Genomic DNA, 17,099 nt, shown 5'->3' on the forward strand with positions numbered 1-17,099 from the left:
AGGTGGGTGTTATTACTGTATAGGTGGGTGTTAGTACTGTATAGGTGGGTGTTAGTGCTGTATAGGTGGGTGTTAGTGCTGTATAGGTGGGTGTTAGTACTGTATAGGTGGGTGTTATTACTGTATAGGTGGGTGTTAGTACTGTATAGGTGGGTGTTAGTACTGTATAGGTGGATGTTAGTACTGTATATGTGGGTTTTATTACTGTATATGTGGATGTTAGTACTGTATAGGTGGGTGTTAGTACTGTATATGTGGGTGTTAGTACTGTATATATGGATGTTAGTACTGTATAGGTGGGTGTTAGTACTGTATAGGTGGGTGTTAGTACTGTATATGTGGGTTTTATTACTGTATATGTGGATGTTAGTACTGTATATGTGGATGTTAGTACTGTATAGGTGGGTGTTAGTACTGTATATGTGGGTGTTAGTACTGTATATATGGATGTTAGTACTGTATAGGTGGGTGTTAGTACTGTATAGGTGGGTGTTAGTACTGTATATATGGATGTTAGTACTGTATAGGTGGGTGTTAGTACTGTATATGTGGGTGTTAGTACTGTATATGTGGGTGTTAGTACTGTATATGTGGATGTTAGTACTGTATAGGTGAGTGTTAGTACTGTATATGTGGGTGTTAGTACTGTATAGGTGGGTGTTAGTACTGTATATGTGGATGTTAGTACTGTATAGGTGGGTGTTAGTACTGTATATGTGGGTGTTAGTACTGTATATATGGATGTTAGTACTGTATAGGTGGGTGTTAGTACTGTATAGGTGGGTGTTAGTACTGTATATGTGGGTTTTATTACTGTATAGGTGGGTGTTAGTACTGTATATGTGGGTGTTAGTACTGTATATATGGATGTTAGTACTGTACAGGTGGGTGTTAGTACTGTATAGGTGGATGTTAGTACTGTATAGGTGGGTGTTAGTACTGTATAGGTGGGTGTTAGTACTGTATAGGTGGGTGTTAGTACTGTATATATGGATGTTAGTACTGTATAGGTGGGTGTTAGTACTGTATAGGTGGGTGTTAGTACTGTATATGTGGGTGTTAGTACTGTATAGGTGGGTGTTAGTACTGTATAGGTGGGTGTTAGTACTGTATAGGTGGATGTTAGTACTGTATATGTGGTGTTAGTACTGTATAGGTGGGTGTTAGTACTGTATAGGTGGGTGTTAGTACTGTATAGGTGGGTGTTAGTACTGTATATATGGATGTTAGTACTGTATAGGTGGGTGTTAGTACTGTATATGTGGGTGTTAGTACTGTATATGTGGGTGTTAGTACTGTATATGTGGATTGTTAGTACTGTATAGGTGAGTGTTAGTACTGTATATGTGGGTGTTAGTACTGTACAGGTGGGTGTTAGTACTGTATATGTGGGTGTTAGTACTGTATATGTGGGTTTTATTACTGTATATGTGGGTGTTAGTACTGTATATGTGGGTGTTAGTACTGTATATGTGGGTGTTAGTACTGTATAGGTGGGTGTTAGTACTGTATAGGTTGGGTGTTATTACTGTATAGGTGGGTGTTAGTACTGTATAGGTGGGTGTTAGTGCTGTATAGGTGGGTGTTAGTGCTGTATAGGTGGGTGTTAGTACTGTATAGGTGGGGTGTTATTACTGTATAGGTGGGTTAGTACTGTATAGGTGGGTGTTAGTGCTGTATAGGTGGGTGTTAAGTGCTGTATAGGTGGGTGTTAGTGCTGTATAGGTGGGTGTTAGTGCTGTATAGGTGGGTGTTAGTACTGTATAGGTGGGTGTTAGTACTGTAATAGGTGGGTGTTAGTACTGTATAGGTGGGTGTTAGTATTATATGGATGTTAGTACTGTATAGGTGGGTGTTAGTACTGTATATGTGGGTGTTAGTACTGTATATGTGGGTGTTAGTACTGTATATGTGGATGTTAGTACTGTATAGGTGGGTGTTAGTACTGTATATGTGGATGTTAGTACTGTATAGGTGAGTGTTAGTACTGTATATGTGGGTGTTAGTACTGTACAGGTGGGTGTTAGTACTGTATATGTGGGTGTTAGTACTGTATAGGTGGGTGTTAGTACTGTATATGTGGGTGTTAGTACTGTATATGTGGGTGTTAGTACTGTATATGTGGGTTTTATTACTGTATATGTGGGTGTTAGTACTGTATATGTGGGTGTTAGTACTGTATATGTGGGTGTTAGTACTGTATAGGTGGGTGTTAGTACTGTATAGGTGGGTGTTAGTACTGTATAGGTGGGTGTTAGTACTGTATAGGTGGGTGTTAGTACTGTATAGGTGGGTGTTAGTGCTGTATAGGTGGGTGTTATTGCTGTATAGGTGGGTGTTAGTATTGTATAGGTGGGTGTTAGTACTGTATAGGTGGGTGTTAGTACTGTATAGGTGGGTGTTAGTACTGTATAGGTGGGTGTTAGTACTGTATAGGTGGGTGTTAGTACTGTATAGGTGGGTGTTAGTGCTGTATAGGTGGGTGTTAGTACTGTATAGGTGGGTGTTAGTACTGTATAGGTGGGTGTTAGTACTGTATAGGTGGGTGTTAGTACTGTATAGGTGGGTGTTAGTACTGTATAGGTGGGTGTTAGTACTGTATATGTGGATGTTAGTACTGTATAGGTGGGTGTTAGTACTGTATATGTGGGTGTTAGTACTGTATATGTGGGTGTTAGTACTGTATATGTGGATGTTAGTACTGTATAGGTGGGTGTTAGTACTGTATATGTGGATGTTAGTACTGTATAGGTGAGTGTTAGTACTGTATATGTGGGTGTTAGTACTGTACAGGTGGGTGTAGTACTGTAATGTGGGTGTTAGTACTGTATAGGTGGGTGTTAGTACTGTATATGTGGGTGTTAGTACTGTATATGTGGGTGTTAGTACTGTATATGTGGGTTTATTACTGTATATGTGGGTGTTAGTACTGTATATGTGGGTGTTAGTACTGTATATGTGGGTGTTAGTACTGTATAGGTGGGTGTTAGTACTGTATAGGTGGGTGTTAGTACTGTATAGGTGGGTGTTAGTACTGTATAGGTGGGTGTTAGTACTGTATAGGTGGGTGTTAGTGCTGTATAGGTGGGTGTTATTGCTGTATAGGTGGGTGTTAGTATTGTATAGGTGGGGTGTTAGTACTGTATAGGTGGGTGTTAGTACTGTATAGGTGGATGTTAGTACTGTATAGGTGGGTGTTAGTACTGTATAGGTGGATGTTAGTACTGTATAGGTGGGTGTTAGTACTGTATAGGTAGTGTTAGTACTGTATAGTGGGTGTTAGTACTGTATAGGTGGGGTTAGTACTGTATAGGTGGGTGTTAGTACTGTATAGGTGGATGTTAGTACTGTATAGGTGGGTGTTAGTACTGTATAGGTGGGTGTTAGTACTGTATATGTGGGTGTTAGTACTGTATATGTGGGTTTTATTACTGTATATGTGGGTGTTAGTACTGTATATGTGGGTGTTAGTACTGTATATGTGGGTGTTAGTACTGTATAGGTGGGTGTTAGTACTGGTGTAGGTGGGTGTTATTACTGTATAGGTGGGTGTTAGTACTGTATAGGTGGGTGTTAGTGCTGTATAGGTGGGTGTTAGTGCTGTATAGGTGGGTGTTAGTACTGTATAGGTGGGTGTTATTACTGTATAGGTGGGTGTTAGTACTGTATAGGTGGGTGTTAGTACTTGTATAGGTGGGTGTTAGTGCTGTATAGGTGGGTGTTATTGCTGTATAGGTGGGTGTTAGTATTGTATAGGTGGGTGTTAGTACTGTATAGGTTGGTGTTAGTACTGTATAGGTGGGTGTTAGTACTGTATAGGTGGGTGTTAGTACTGTATAGGTGGATGTTAGTACTGTATAGGTGGGTGTTAGTACTGTATAGGTGGATGTTAGTACTGTATAGGTGGGTGTTAGTACTGTATAGGTGGATGTTAGTACTGTATAGGTGGGTGTTAGTACTGTATAGGTAGGTGTTAGTACTGTATAGGTGGGTGTTAGTACTGTATAGGTGGGTGTTAGTACTGTATAGGTGGGTGTTAGTACTGTATAGGTGGGTGTTAGTACTGTATAGGTGGGTGTTAGTACTGTATAGGTGGGTGTTAGTACTGTATATGTGGGTGTTAGTACTGTATATGTGGGTTTTATTACTGTATATGTGGGTGTTAGTACTGTATATGTGGGTGTTAGTACTGTATATGTGGGTGTTAGTACTGTATAGGTGGGTGTTAGTACTGTGTAGGTGGGTGTTATTACTGTATAGGTGGGTGTTAGTACTGTATAGGTGGGTGTTAGTGCTGTATAGGTGGGTGTTAGTGCTGTATAGGTGGGTGTTAGTACTGTATAGGTGGGTGTTATTACTGTATAGGTGGGTGTTAGTACTGTATAGGTGGGTGTTAGTACTGTATAGGTGGGTGTTAGTGCTGTATAGGGTGGTGTTATTGCTGTATAGGTGGGTGTTAGTATTGTATAGGTGGGTGTTAGTACTGTATAGGTTGGTGTTAGTACTGTATAGGTGGGTGTTAGTACTGTATATGGTGGGTGTTAGTACTGTATAGGTGGATGTTAGTACTGTATAGGTGGGTGTTAGTACTGTATAGGTGGGTGTTAGTACTGTATAGGTGGGTGTTAGTACTGTATAGGTGGGTGTTAGTACTGTATAGGGGGTGTTAGTACTGTATAGGTGGGTGTTAGTGCTGTATAGGTGGGGTGTTAGTGCTGTATAGGTGGGTGTTAGTACTGTATAGGTGGGGTGTTAGTACTGGATAGGTGGGTGTTAGTACTGTATAGGTGGGGTGTTAGTACTGTATAGGTGGGTGTTAGTACTGTATAGGTGGTGTTAGTGCTGTATAGGTGGGTGTTATTGCTGTATAGGTGGGTGTTAGTATTGTATAGGTGGGTGTTAGTACTGTATAGGTGGGTGTTAGTACTGTATAGGTGGATGTTAGTACTGTATAGGTGGGTGTTAGTACTGTATAGGTGGATGTTAGTACTGTATAGGTGGGTGTTAGTACTGTATAGGTGGGTGTTAGTGCTGTATAGGTGGGTGTTAGTGCTGTATAGGTGGGTGTTAGTACTGTATAGGTGGGTGTTAGTACTGTATAGGTGGGTGTTAGTACTGTATAGGTGGGTGTTAGTACTGTATAGGTGGGTGTTAGTGCTGTATAGGTGGGTGTTAGTGCTGTATAGGTGGGTGTTAGTACTGTATAGGTGGGTGTTAGTACTGTATAGGTGGGTGTTAGTACTGTATAGGTGGATGTTAGTACTGTATAGGTGGGTGTTAGTACTGTATAGGTGGGTGTTAGTACTGTATAGGTGGATGTTAGTACTGTATAGGTGGGTGTTAGTACTGTATAGGTGGGTGTTAGTACTCTGTAGTTGAGTTTCAGTACTGTATAGGAAGGGGTCTGTATATGAGAGATAAGTGTTAGTAGTCTATAGATGATTGTTAGTAGTCACTAGGGGTTAGTAATGTATAGGTTAGCCTTAGTAGTGTATTTGGGACCTTACTGTTACTGTTATATAAAATGCTGGGAGGGGAAATACCTTAGAAACAAGTTTTCCTGGTACAAAGGAATGGGGCAGTTTCAGGCCAGGGAGGGGGGCAGATACCTCCTGTCATTGCTATGATGGAAGGCAGAAGGGTCAGAGGCCCAGCAGGGCAGGGAGTGATGGTTATGGGCTCCGCAGCCTCACACTTTGGGAAGGTTCCTGCTGATTCTGATTTCTTTATAGAATGAAAAAGAAAAGGAAGAAAGTGTGGGGAACGCGTGATCCTCTGAGAGACAGAGAGAGAAACAGAGACCCAGCGACATCAAGAGAGAAACAGAGAGCGAGAGATTAAGAGACAGAGAGAGAGAGAGAAAAGAGAAGAGGGGCAAGTTGTACAATTGCCCCCCCCCCTCCTGCCATAAAACCAGGGTGAGAGCTGGAGGGTGAGGAATCCGGGAGGCCGAGCAGAGAGAATGTAGAGGGACAAGAAGAGAGGAATCCGGGTGGAAGAGGCAGAAGATACAAGGAGCAGAGAGGGCGCCGGGCGCTGAGGATGCAGCATTTATGGCATCTGGGAGTCACTAGCGGAGCAGCAGAACCCCAAAGAACAATGGAACTTGTGATCCGTCTCTCCATCGGAACCATCTTGTTCTTGAGTCTCCTTCCTCTGTGCCAGGCAAAGCTGGCGAGGCCACCAAGATGGAGATGCCCCTTGGGCTGCAACTGCACCATCGACAACGTTCTGTGTGACGGAACCACCTACATACCCAGCACCTTCTCTACTGACATCGTCTCAGTGTAAGGGTTCTCTGTCTCTGCACCCCACTATCTTACTGGGTGCTTATTTCTCTCTCTTTAACTGTTGCTGGGGGTCTACACATGACTCGAGTGTCACTCAGAATAAGTGAGTGCCGTGTATCTGTTAATGAGTTACCTGTTTGTGTTCTCTTCCCAGATCCATCATGAGATGCAGGTTCCCGGTGATCCCCCCTGGGAGCTTCACCCCCTCCATGTCCCTGCAGATCCTGTAAGTGCCAGTGATGTACCGGCGGTACCGTTGGGTGCAAGTGGCTTCTCCCCTTAGGTTTGCTATGACTAAAAGTGGGATATACGCACAGGAGATCTCATGGGAATTATGGGAATGTCACGGGAACGGGAAGAGCACTCTAAAGACCAGTGTTGGAATTAGAAATGACTAAGAGGCTCATGTGCCAAAAGTTTTTGCACTCTGGACATGACCTTGGTCCAACTTGGTCCATTTTGTGCCCCGAGGTGCAACTTTTTGTTCTCATTGAATGGTTGCATCTAGATGTTTGGACATTGTTGGTGGGATTGGCTTCCATTCATACATAAGACCTTGAGCAGATGTTGGGAGGGTCATTCTCTATATTCCAGTTCATCCCATGTGGGGTCGGTTGGGTTGAGGCCATTTAGGTTCTTCCCATCTCGGCAAACCCATTCTGTACACTGAAGCTCCAACACCAGCCCCAAGACAATTATTACTCCTCCACCAAACTTGACCATTTCAGTTATGTTTGGTATCTGCCATTCTGCAGACTTTTTCATACAACTGCCCGATGGTAAATACGGTGCCTTCACAGCATTCCAGGACAGGATTTGGCATTGGGGATATTAGTTCTTATGAACCACTCCTTGATATTAGTTCTTCTGGTAACTTTGCTTCTGACGACAGTTGGGAAGTCAATAGTGAGTGTTCTGCTGGAACTAGGAGTAGATAGGGTAGGCATTTGCCTTGGGCACAATGGGGGAGGGTTGATGTGGAAAGAAAGTTGTACTGTTCCAATCCTGCAGTGCTGAGCCCTCTGCACAAATCTCACTGGGGATGGGGGGGTGGCAGGGAGTGGCCAGGTGGTGACAACAGAAGGTGTTGTAGGCCAACAGAAGAAGGAAATGTTGGTATTGGACTTCTTTGGGTGAATACCCAGATACTGTCCATATAGTGTATCTGCCCCCTATCTCAGCACCAAATACTAGCCAAGAAAATTGATTTATAGGGCAAGCTTTGCAGATCATGTGATTTGCACCTCCAGTCCCCTCCATGGTCCAGCAGTGAATTAAACTACTATAAGAATTATAGCTCAATTGTGGTCAAACACAAATTCAACACACTGGTTAGTCCTGCTCCAGCCTGAAGTATTATCATTTAGTAGACGCGTGCTCTATATCTTCCCTGTTGTCCCTGCGGAAGCATGGCGGTCTCTCACTGTATGTCTGTCTCTTTGCAGTCTCTTCACATCCTGTTCCTTTGATGCGATTGCGGACGATGCCTTCCAGGGTCTTAGGAATTTGGAATACCTGTAAGTTTCAGAGAAAAGACATTGCCATGGTGCCTGGTTACCTACAGAACGTTCATCAAGATCCTTCTCTGTCCCATCAGGTTCATTGAGAACAACCGGATCAAGTCCATTTCCAGGAACGCTTTCCGGGGCTTGCATCTACTGGTCCACCTGTGAGTAACCATGATGATTGGAATAACGGTCCCTACATTGTACTTGGTGCCCCTGTCTACTCAGGCCTCTCTAGAAAGTGCCCCTACCTACAAGGTCCTAATTCACTGGGTCCCCAACCCAGGCTGACTCTTCACTGTGGCCTTCTGAACCAGATTCTGGAACAATACCTTCTCTCCCAAGCATTCAGTAGGCTGGCTCCAGCACCACCATTGGCTTGAAGCCCATAGGATCCATGGCTCGGTCTGTTCAAGTTGAAACATGCAGTTGGGTTGGACAGGGTGGTGGGTCACACCTAGGCCAGGCTGACCTTCAGTGATGGCAACATTGTAATACTTCCTCTGCAGTGATGTCCTCACATGTATATTGGCCCTTAGTCGTGCCATCATGCCGGCCTCAGGTTCTAATTATGGAGATAGACTTTGGACTGGTTTGGAAGAGGCTAAGGAAGTAGTAAGATAGGGTTGGGTGTGGGTTGGAATGTCTGACTTGCTTACCAGTACAACACTCGATACTCTTTATGGAGTACCTACAAGGTTCTAATTCACTGGGTCCCCAACCCAGGCTGACTCTTCACTGTGGCCTTCTAAACCAGATTCTGGAACAATACCTTCTCTCGCAGGCATTCAGTAGGCTGGCTCCAACACCACCATTGGCTTGAAGCCCATAGGATCCATGGCTCGGCCTGTTCAAGTTGAAATAGTTGGGTTGGACAGGGTGGTGGGTCACACCTAGGTCAGGCTGCCCTTCAGTGATGCCAACATCATAGTACCTTGTCTGCAGTGATGTCCTGACATGTATATTGGCCCTTAGTCATGCCATCATGCCGGCTTCAGCTTCTTACTATGGAGATAGACTTTGGACTGGTTTGTAAGAGGCTAAGGAAGTAGTAAGATAGGGTTGGGTGTAGGTTGGAATGTCCCACTGCCCCATCTAGAACCTCAACTACCAGGTGCTGCCCTACCTCCTCCGACTCTCTCTATCCCCCAGTTACAGCTTTAGACCTAATAATCAGACCAACTTTGCAAAAAAAAAAGCGCTTTGTTGAAGGTTTTACTCTTATTTCTCTTGTTACAATTCCTTTTCTCCGCAGGAGTTTGGCAAACAACCACCTGGAATTCCTTCCGCGCGGCTTATTCCTCAGTCTCCCGGCTGTCAAACATATGTAAGAGAATGGTAACTCACCTTATGTTGTTCTGTTATAATAGGTTCATGGGGGGGGGGGGGCAGAAAGTCTAAATGGCTGCTTGAAGGGATTCAAGAGGCAAAGCCATGAAAATAAGATGCCATTTAGATCCAAACAAGTTACTATTGGTGTAAATATCTTAATGATTGCACTTTATGGCAGAGATTTGCAGGGCAACCCCTTGCACTGCGGCTGCCCAATTAAATGGCTGATGCAATGGACCCGCGGAGTAGGGAAGAACATCAGCCTTCGGCCTCCACTGCCCTGCGAGGAACCTGCAAAACACAGAGGGAAGAGCCTGGCCGACCTGACGGACAAAGACTTTAACTGTGTGAATACCAGTGAGTAATGTACCAACCCGTGCCTCTAGCCTAATAGTGAATAGGGGCCACAGTACTGATCAATATTTTTTCTCAGTTTCTTGTAGGGCATCTAATGCATCTTCATGTTTGGGGTATGAACTTTGGGACACTACTTGCTCTTTGTAGCCCATATAAAAATGAGAGACCTTATGCAAAGAAGCAGAGGCAAGAACCCCAATGTACATTCAGGGGCATTGTCCCTTTATTCCTAAATGGAAAGGGGCATGAAGTGCATGATGTGTGCAAAGTTTCAGTAGGCTTCTCTACCCACCATAGCCTCATTCTCCCCACCATAGCCTCATTCTCCCCACCATAGCCTCATTCTCCCCACCATAGCCTCATTCTACCCAGCATAGCCTCATCCTACCCACCATAGCCTCATTCTACCCACCATAGCCTCATTCTACCCAGCATAGCCTCATCCTACCCACCATAGCCTCATTCTCCCCACCATAGCCTCATCCTACCCACCATAGCCCCATTCTACCCACCATAGCCTCATTCTACCCACCATAGCCTCATTCTACCCAGCATAGCCTCATCCTACCCACCATAGCCTCATTCTCCCCACCATAGCCTCATCCTACCCACCATAGCCCCATTCTACCCACCATAGCCTCATTCTACCCACCATAGCCTCATTCTACCCAGCATAGCCTCATCCTACCCACCATAGCCTCATTCTCCCCACCATAGCCTCATCCTACCCACCATAGCCCCATTCTACCCACCATAGCCTCATTCTAAACACCATAGCCTCATTCTACCCACTATAGCCTCATTCTACCCAGCATAGCCTCATTCTACCAACCATAGCCTTATTCTACCCACCATAGCCTCATTCTACCCACCATAGCCTCATTCTACGCACTATAGCCTCATTCTACCCACCATAGCCCCATTCTACCCACCATAGCCTCATTCTACCCACCATAGCCTCATTCTACCCACCATAGCCTCATTCTCCCCACCATAGCCTCATTCTCCCCACCATAGCCCCATTCTACCCACCATAGCCTCATTCTAAACACCATAGCCTCATTCTACCCACTATAGCCTCATTCTACCCAGCATAGCCTCATTCTACCAACCATAGCCTTATTCTACCCACCATAGCCTCATTCTACCCACCATAGCCTCATTCTACGCACTATAGCCTCATTCTACCCACCATAGCCCCATTCTACCCACCATAGCCTCATTCTACCCACCATAGCCTCATTCTACCAACCATAGCCTCATTCTCCCCACCATAGCCTCATTCTCCCCACCATAGCCCCATTCTACCCACCATAGCCTCATTCTAAACACCATAGCCTCATTCTACCCACTATAGCCTCATTCTACCCACCATAGCCTCATTCTTCCCACCATAGCCTCATTCTACCCACCATAGCCTCATTCTACCCACCATAGCCTCATTCTACCCACCATAGCCTCATTCTACCCACCTTAACCCCGTTCTACCCATGAACAAACCCCAACAGACTCCTTCAACACCTCCCATCCACCCTCCCGTTGCATCAGTCCAACCTCCGCAGACCCCAAATAATAATGCCAATGTCCCCATAGATATGAAGACGAAGAAGACACGGGCACGTGACAGCAGCAGCAGAGACCATTCATTGCTGGCTCATCCTCAGTTTGTGTCAATCTCTCGTAGGCATGGTTCGGCGTTGGACCTTCAAGCTCCCATCTCTTTCAGTCCAGTCATTTGACTTTCTCTCAGACCATTTTGTGGTGATCACTCATCCCTTCGAAGGCCGCTGCACCTTTCTGGAGTGGGACCATTCAGGCCACGTCTTCCGGCACTATGACAGCATCAAAGGTGGGGCCTCGATACTCCTCTGCCCGTCAACATTTCCCTACATACATGTCTACTCTAAAGCCACAATGTGACTCTTGGTGTCTTCATTTTGCAGGTGTGTCTGTTGTCTCCTGCCTTCCTATGGTTATAGGAGATCAGCTCTTTGTGGTTGTTGCACAGCTATTTGGTGGCTCCGCTGTCTACCGACTCGACCCCTCTCCTGGCCTCATCTCCCCTTTCCGTATATCACAGCACTTGCCTGATATTCGTAAACCCAACGACATAGAGACCTTCACAACGGGGGACGGCGACCATTATTTCATAATAGCAGACAGTGCCAAATCTGGAGCCAGCACTCTGTATCGGTGGGACGGCCGGGGCTTCTACCCTCACCAAAAACTCCCCCGTTGGTACAAAGACACAGATGCCGAACCGTTGTTCCTTTCAGGCTCCCCACATCTCATCATGAGCAGCAGCTCCCAAAGGCCAGTCGTCTATCGATTTGAGGACAAGCAACTCCGGCGCCTCACCGATATTCCTGAAGCTTGGGATGTCTACGCCGTGAAGCATTTCACAGACCCCGAGGATGGAATATTTGCCTGTTTGGTTCGATATATGGGAGACTCGTCCCTGGTGCGGTGGGACGGCTCCGTGTTTAAGGAGCTCCAGCAGATTCCTTCTAGAGGTTCCCACGTCTTCCAGCCTCTATTTCTGGGACGCCGATGGTACGCCCTTTTGGGGCAGGATTTTGGTTATGTTTGGGTTTACAAAATGGAGAAGTGGGATCACTGGGAGGTGGAAGAGGGAGGCGATAGGCAGAAGCAAAAGGGACCTCTTGTTCTTGCGCAGGAACTCAAGGTGGTAGAAACCCGGGCTTTCACCAGCATCCGGGTACGAGGCAGGCAGTTTATCTTCGTGGCAAGTTTTGGTGGAGATACAGCCGTGTATGAATATGTTGAGGAGGAAAGCATATGAACTTGGGTACCTAATATGGAGAGGGCCAAGAACGTTCTTGCTGAATCGGCCTTAGTACAGGTGGAGCCTTAGTCTTATGGTTCCACCCCAGCAGCTAATGAGCAACCCAAAGATGTCCTTCTTGTTTGGAGAAGTCTACGTTGAAGGGTTTTAAGAAAAGTCATGATGTGTTGTGGGAAAATGAAAGTGACATGTGGGAGGAGTTTTGCCATTGTGACCCTATCTGATGTTTCAAAGGGGCGGGCTCAGTATAATAAACTGTAAGGAATCCCCGTCGAGGCCGTCCATGAACATTTACAGGTCCACAGGCTGAGGGATCGGGGCTTTGGATGTTTATTTGGTTTACAAATGGGGACACTTGGCTCCTCAGTCATACGTTTGTACTAACAGTCACACTGGGGAAATATACATCTTAACTGAATTTTATTGATATATATATATAACCAAATTGTATTAAAAAGGAAAAATGTCATCGGAATTGTCCATATTTCTATTATCCTGATATATATAAAAGTGTAAATAGAGCAAACATTGGATATTAGCAGTCACTGAGGGGTTCTGTGCCCATATAAAGGCACAAGGCTGCAGGCTGAGTTATACAGGGAACTCTGAGTATCACTCATGTATTATAAGGGATACTGTACCCCCTACTGTAAATGATAAGGATATTAGCAGTCACTGAGGGGTTCTGTGCCCATATAAAAGCACAAGGCTGCAGGCTGAGTTATACAGGGAACTCTGAGTATCACTCATGTATTATAAGGGATACTGTACCCCCTACTGTAAATGATAAGGATATTAGCAGTCACTGAGGGGTTCTGTGCCCATATAAAGGCACAAGGCTGCAGGCTGAGTTATACAGGGAACTCTGAGTATCACTCATGTATTATAAGGGATAATGTACCCCCTACTGTAAATGATAAGGATATTAGCAGTCACTGAGGGGTTCTGTGCCCATATAAAGGCACAAGGCTGCAGGCTGAGTTATACAGGGAACTCTGAGTATCACTCATGTATTATAAGGGATAATGTACCCCCTACTGTAAATGATAAGGATATTAGCAGTCACTGAGGGGTTCTGTGCCCATATAAAGGCACAAGGCTGCAGGCTGAGTTATACAGGGAACTCTGAGTATCACTCATGTATTATAAGGGATACTGTACCCCCTACTGTAAATGATAAGGATATTAGCAGTCACTGAGGGGTTCTGTGCCCATATAAAGGCACAAGGCTGCAGGCTGAGTTATACAGGGAACTCTGAGTATCACTCATGTATTATAAGGGATACTGTACCCCCTACTGTAAATGATAAGGATATTAGCAGTCACTGAGGGGTTCTGTGCCCCCCATATAAAGGCACAAGGCTGCAGGCTGAGTTATACAGGGAACTCTGAGTATCACTCATGTATTATAAGGGATAATGTACCCCCTACTGTAAATGATAAGGATATTAGCAGTCACTGAGGGGTTCTGTGCCCATATAAAGGCACAAGGCTGCAGGCTGAGTTATACAGGGAACTCTGAGTATCACTCATGTATTATAAGGGATAATGTACCCCCTACTGTAAATGATAAGGATATTAGCAGTCACTGAGGGGTTCTGTGCCCATATAAAGGCACAAGGCTGCAGGCTGAGTTATACAGGGAACTCTGAGTATCACTCATGTATTATAAGGGATAATGTACCCCCTACTGTAAATGATAAGGATATTAGCAGTCACTGAGGGGTTCTGTGCCCCCCATATAAAGGCACAAGGCTGCAGGCTGAGTTATACAGGGAACTCTGAGTATCACTCATGTATTATAAGGGATAATGTACCCCCTACTGTAAATGATAAGGATATTAGCAGTCACTGAGGGGTTCTGTGCCCATATAAAGGCACAAGGCTGCAGGCTGAGTTATACAGGGAACTCTGAGTATCACTCATGTATTATAAGGGATACTGTACCCCCTACTGTAAATGATAAGGATATTAGCAGTCACTGAGGGGTTCTGTGCCCATATAAAGGCACAAGGCTGCAGGCTGAGTTATACAGGGAACTCTGAGTATCACTCATGTATTATAAGGGATAATGTACCCCCTACTGTAAATGATAAGGATATTAGCAGTCACTGAGGGGTTCTGTGCCCATATAAAGGCACAAGATAATATATTATAATATTCAAGTTTCAAGACACATGACACAAGTTACATCACTAAACACCGGTTATAACCTATGACATCACTAAGCAGCAATTATAAGAATGTATTTTATAGATTATTCATCTCTCTTGGGCTTTAGGTTTTTATGTACAGATGTCAGTGAATTTTAGTCTGCAATAGGTTTAATCAGGATCCCAAGCAACGGGAGCACCACTGTTAACATGAAAACCACCCAGAGTATTACATTGTATTAATCACTAAGTAAATAGCCGATTCTGTGCATGCAGTGAAACAGATCAGCGTAATGGGGCCCTGACACACGTGGCACCGCAAACCTGTAATTAACCAATATCTCAGGCAAAAGACTATTGTGCATTAATGATTTCAAATCCATTTAATATAAAGTTGCTGATTTACAGTCGGATTCAGGCTGAAGGCAGAAGAAAAGCTAAAAATTCTGCTTTGTAACAAGGACTTATATTTCTCTTACCGCTGCACCAATAAACACACCGATTATTTTGGAATATAAGTCGCTGATTTCGTCAACTCTATATTTTCTTTGCATCCCTAAACTAAGCTTTCTCCTCTGTATCATATAACGACACAGATAAGAGTAATAGGGTTCATTTTACATTTCTTGCTTGACATTCTTCTGAACAGAGACTTGGCAATACAGAGTTGTGCCACTGGGTGGCAGTGCACCCACTGAGATACTGGTGGAGGGTAACGCTGCATCTGCGTTCCAATATCTGGCCTGTTTTGTCTCAAGTAGTGATGAGCGAATCTGTCTGTCTGGTGAAAATGTTGCGCGTCAAAAAAAAATTGTCGCCCGCGGCTGTTGTTTTGTCGCCCACGGCTATTGTTTCGTCACCTGCGGCTATTCTTTTGTCGCCCGCGGCTATTCTTTTGTCGCCCGCGGCTATTCTTTTGTAGTGTGGCTATTCTTTTGTCGTGAGCGGCTATTGTTTTGTCGCCCGCGGCTATTGTTTTGTCCCGTGGCTATTATTTTGTTGCGAGCGGCTATTGTTTTGTCGCATGGCTATTCTTTTGTCGTGAGCGCCTATTGTTTTGTCGCCCGTGGCTATTGTTTTGTCGCAAGCGCCTATTTTTTTGTCACGAGCGGCTATTGTTTTGTCGCCCACAGCTATTCTTTTGTCGCCCGTGGCTATTCTTTTGTCACATGGCTATTTTTTTGTCGTGAGCGGCTATTGTTTTGTTGCCCGTGGCTATTCTTTTGTCGCGAGCGGCTATTTTTTTGTCATGTGGCTATTCTTTTGTCGCCCGCAGCAATTGTTTTGTCACCCGTGGCTATTGTTTTGTCACGTGGCTATTCTTTTGTCGTGAGTGGCTATTGTTTTGTTGCCCGTGGCTATTCTTTTCTCGTGAGCTGCTATTTTTTTTTGTCGCGAGCGGCTATTCTTTTGTCGCCCGCGGCTATTGTTTTGTCACCAAAGGCTATTGTTTTGTCGCCCGCGGCTATTCTTTTGTCGCGAGCAGCTATTTTTTTGTCGCGCGGCTATTTCATTTGTCGCCTGCAACAATTTTTGGACGTGCTGTGAATTTTTCCGTGGCAAATTTTTTCATCCGTTTCGCGAAACAATCCGCCAATGGCGAAACGCGGAAATCCATGCCTGGCGAAACATTTCACCAATCACTTGTCTCAAGTGATGCTACAAACAGTGCATTTATATCCCTGGAAACAGATTGGCCAACTGGCTCTGATTTCTAAATTAGAAGGAGACGCAGTAACTTATCATTATACTCTCCCTCAGCACCCAGAAATGTGGTTCCCATTCAAATACTTCTTGGTAAAGACATTAAAGGATAAGTAAACCTTCAAAAAAAGGCTGAAAATGGCACAGGGTGCTTTTCTAAGCACTTTTGCAACGTACCTTACTAATTTCTTTTTCAGTTCCAGAGCTATTTAGGTTTTATTTAACAGCCAATAGAATGCATTTTGTAACAAAAGAGAAGGGTTCTGATGTTGCTCTGCTCAGGAAAGAGCCCAGAAGCCTCAGTTTCCCATCCCCATCTCCTTCCTGAGCAACATCAGAACCCTTCTCTGTTTTCCTTCTGAAGGGATATCTCTCTGTCTGTACAGTTACAGAAACTGACCAGCAGGTGGCACTGTTGTTACAAAATGCATTATATTGGCAGTTAATAAAAACTTCAATAGCTCTGAAACTGAAAAAATAAGTACTTAATGTAAATTGCTTAGAAAAGCACCCTGAGCAATTTTACATTCATTTTTTTTCTTTAAACTGAGCCTATTGTGGATTTTTGGGGGGCATACACCCACCTACACAAATGTAAAACTGCCTAGAGTGCTCCTCTGAGCACATTTATATTTTAAACTCTTTCATCATTAGCGTCTAAGAAACTTTTGTGAATATTACATTACAATCTTTTGGTGATTACTATTATCCTTAGACCGTTCTTAAGAAAGCCCTGACCACTTGTCCAGAAGGTTTCCAGGCATAAGGGACTCCAGACCCATCTTGGGCTCTTAGGGCCGTGACACACGGGGAGATTAGTCGCGTCGCGACTAATCTCCCCGTGTGTCACGCCCCTTAAGAGTCCCTTTAGAAATGTCATCATACATACATATATAGTTTACAATTTTCACAAGTGCTCCCCCTTGGGGTTCAGAAGCAGAACAAGGGTACG

The 17,099-nt window shown here is 44.6% G+C and overlaps 1 protein-coding gene across 2 annotated transcripts in view; it reads left to right on the plus strand.

Moving 5' to 3' along the window:
* lgi4 (leucine-rich repeat LGI family member 4) overlaps positions 1-12,759 on the plus strand; it is a 32,803-nt gene extending 20,044 nt beyond the window's left edge. Inside the window, 8 exon segments of one of the 2 annotated variants that reach the window (NM_001045625.1) lie at positions 5,733-6,287; positions 6,445-6,516; positions 7,736-7,807; positions 7,888-7,959; positions 9,051-9,122; positions 9,306-9,484; positions 11,169-11,333; positions 11,428-12,759. In NM_001045625.1, coding sequence (NP_001039090.1) covers positions 6,043-6,287; positions 6,445-6,516; positions 7,736-7,807; positions 7,888-7,959; positions 9,051-9,122; positions 9,306-9,484; positions 11,169-11,333; positions 11,428-12,287 — 1,737 coding nt within the window. In that variant the 5' untranslated portion in view covers positions 5,733-6,042 and the 3' untranslated portion in view covers positions 12,288-12,759. 2 annotated transcript variants of the gene reach the window in all.
* Positions 12,760-17,099: the final 4,340 nt, after the last annotated feature.

This window comes from Xenopus tropicalis, chromosome 7 (genome assembly GCF_000004195.4).
Source record: "Xenopus tropicalis strain Nigerian chromosome 7, UCB_Xtro_10.0, whole genome shotgun sequence".
Taxonomy (NCBI): domain Eukaryota; kingdom Metazoa; phylum Chordata; class Amphibia; order Anura; family Pipidae; genus Xenopus; species Xenopus tropicalis.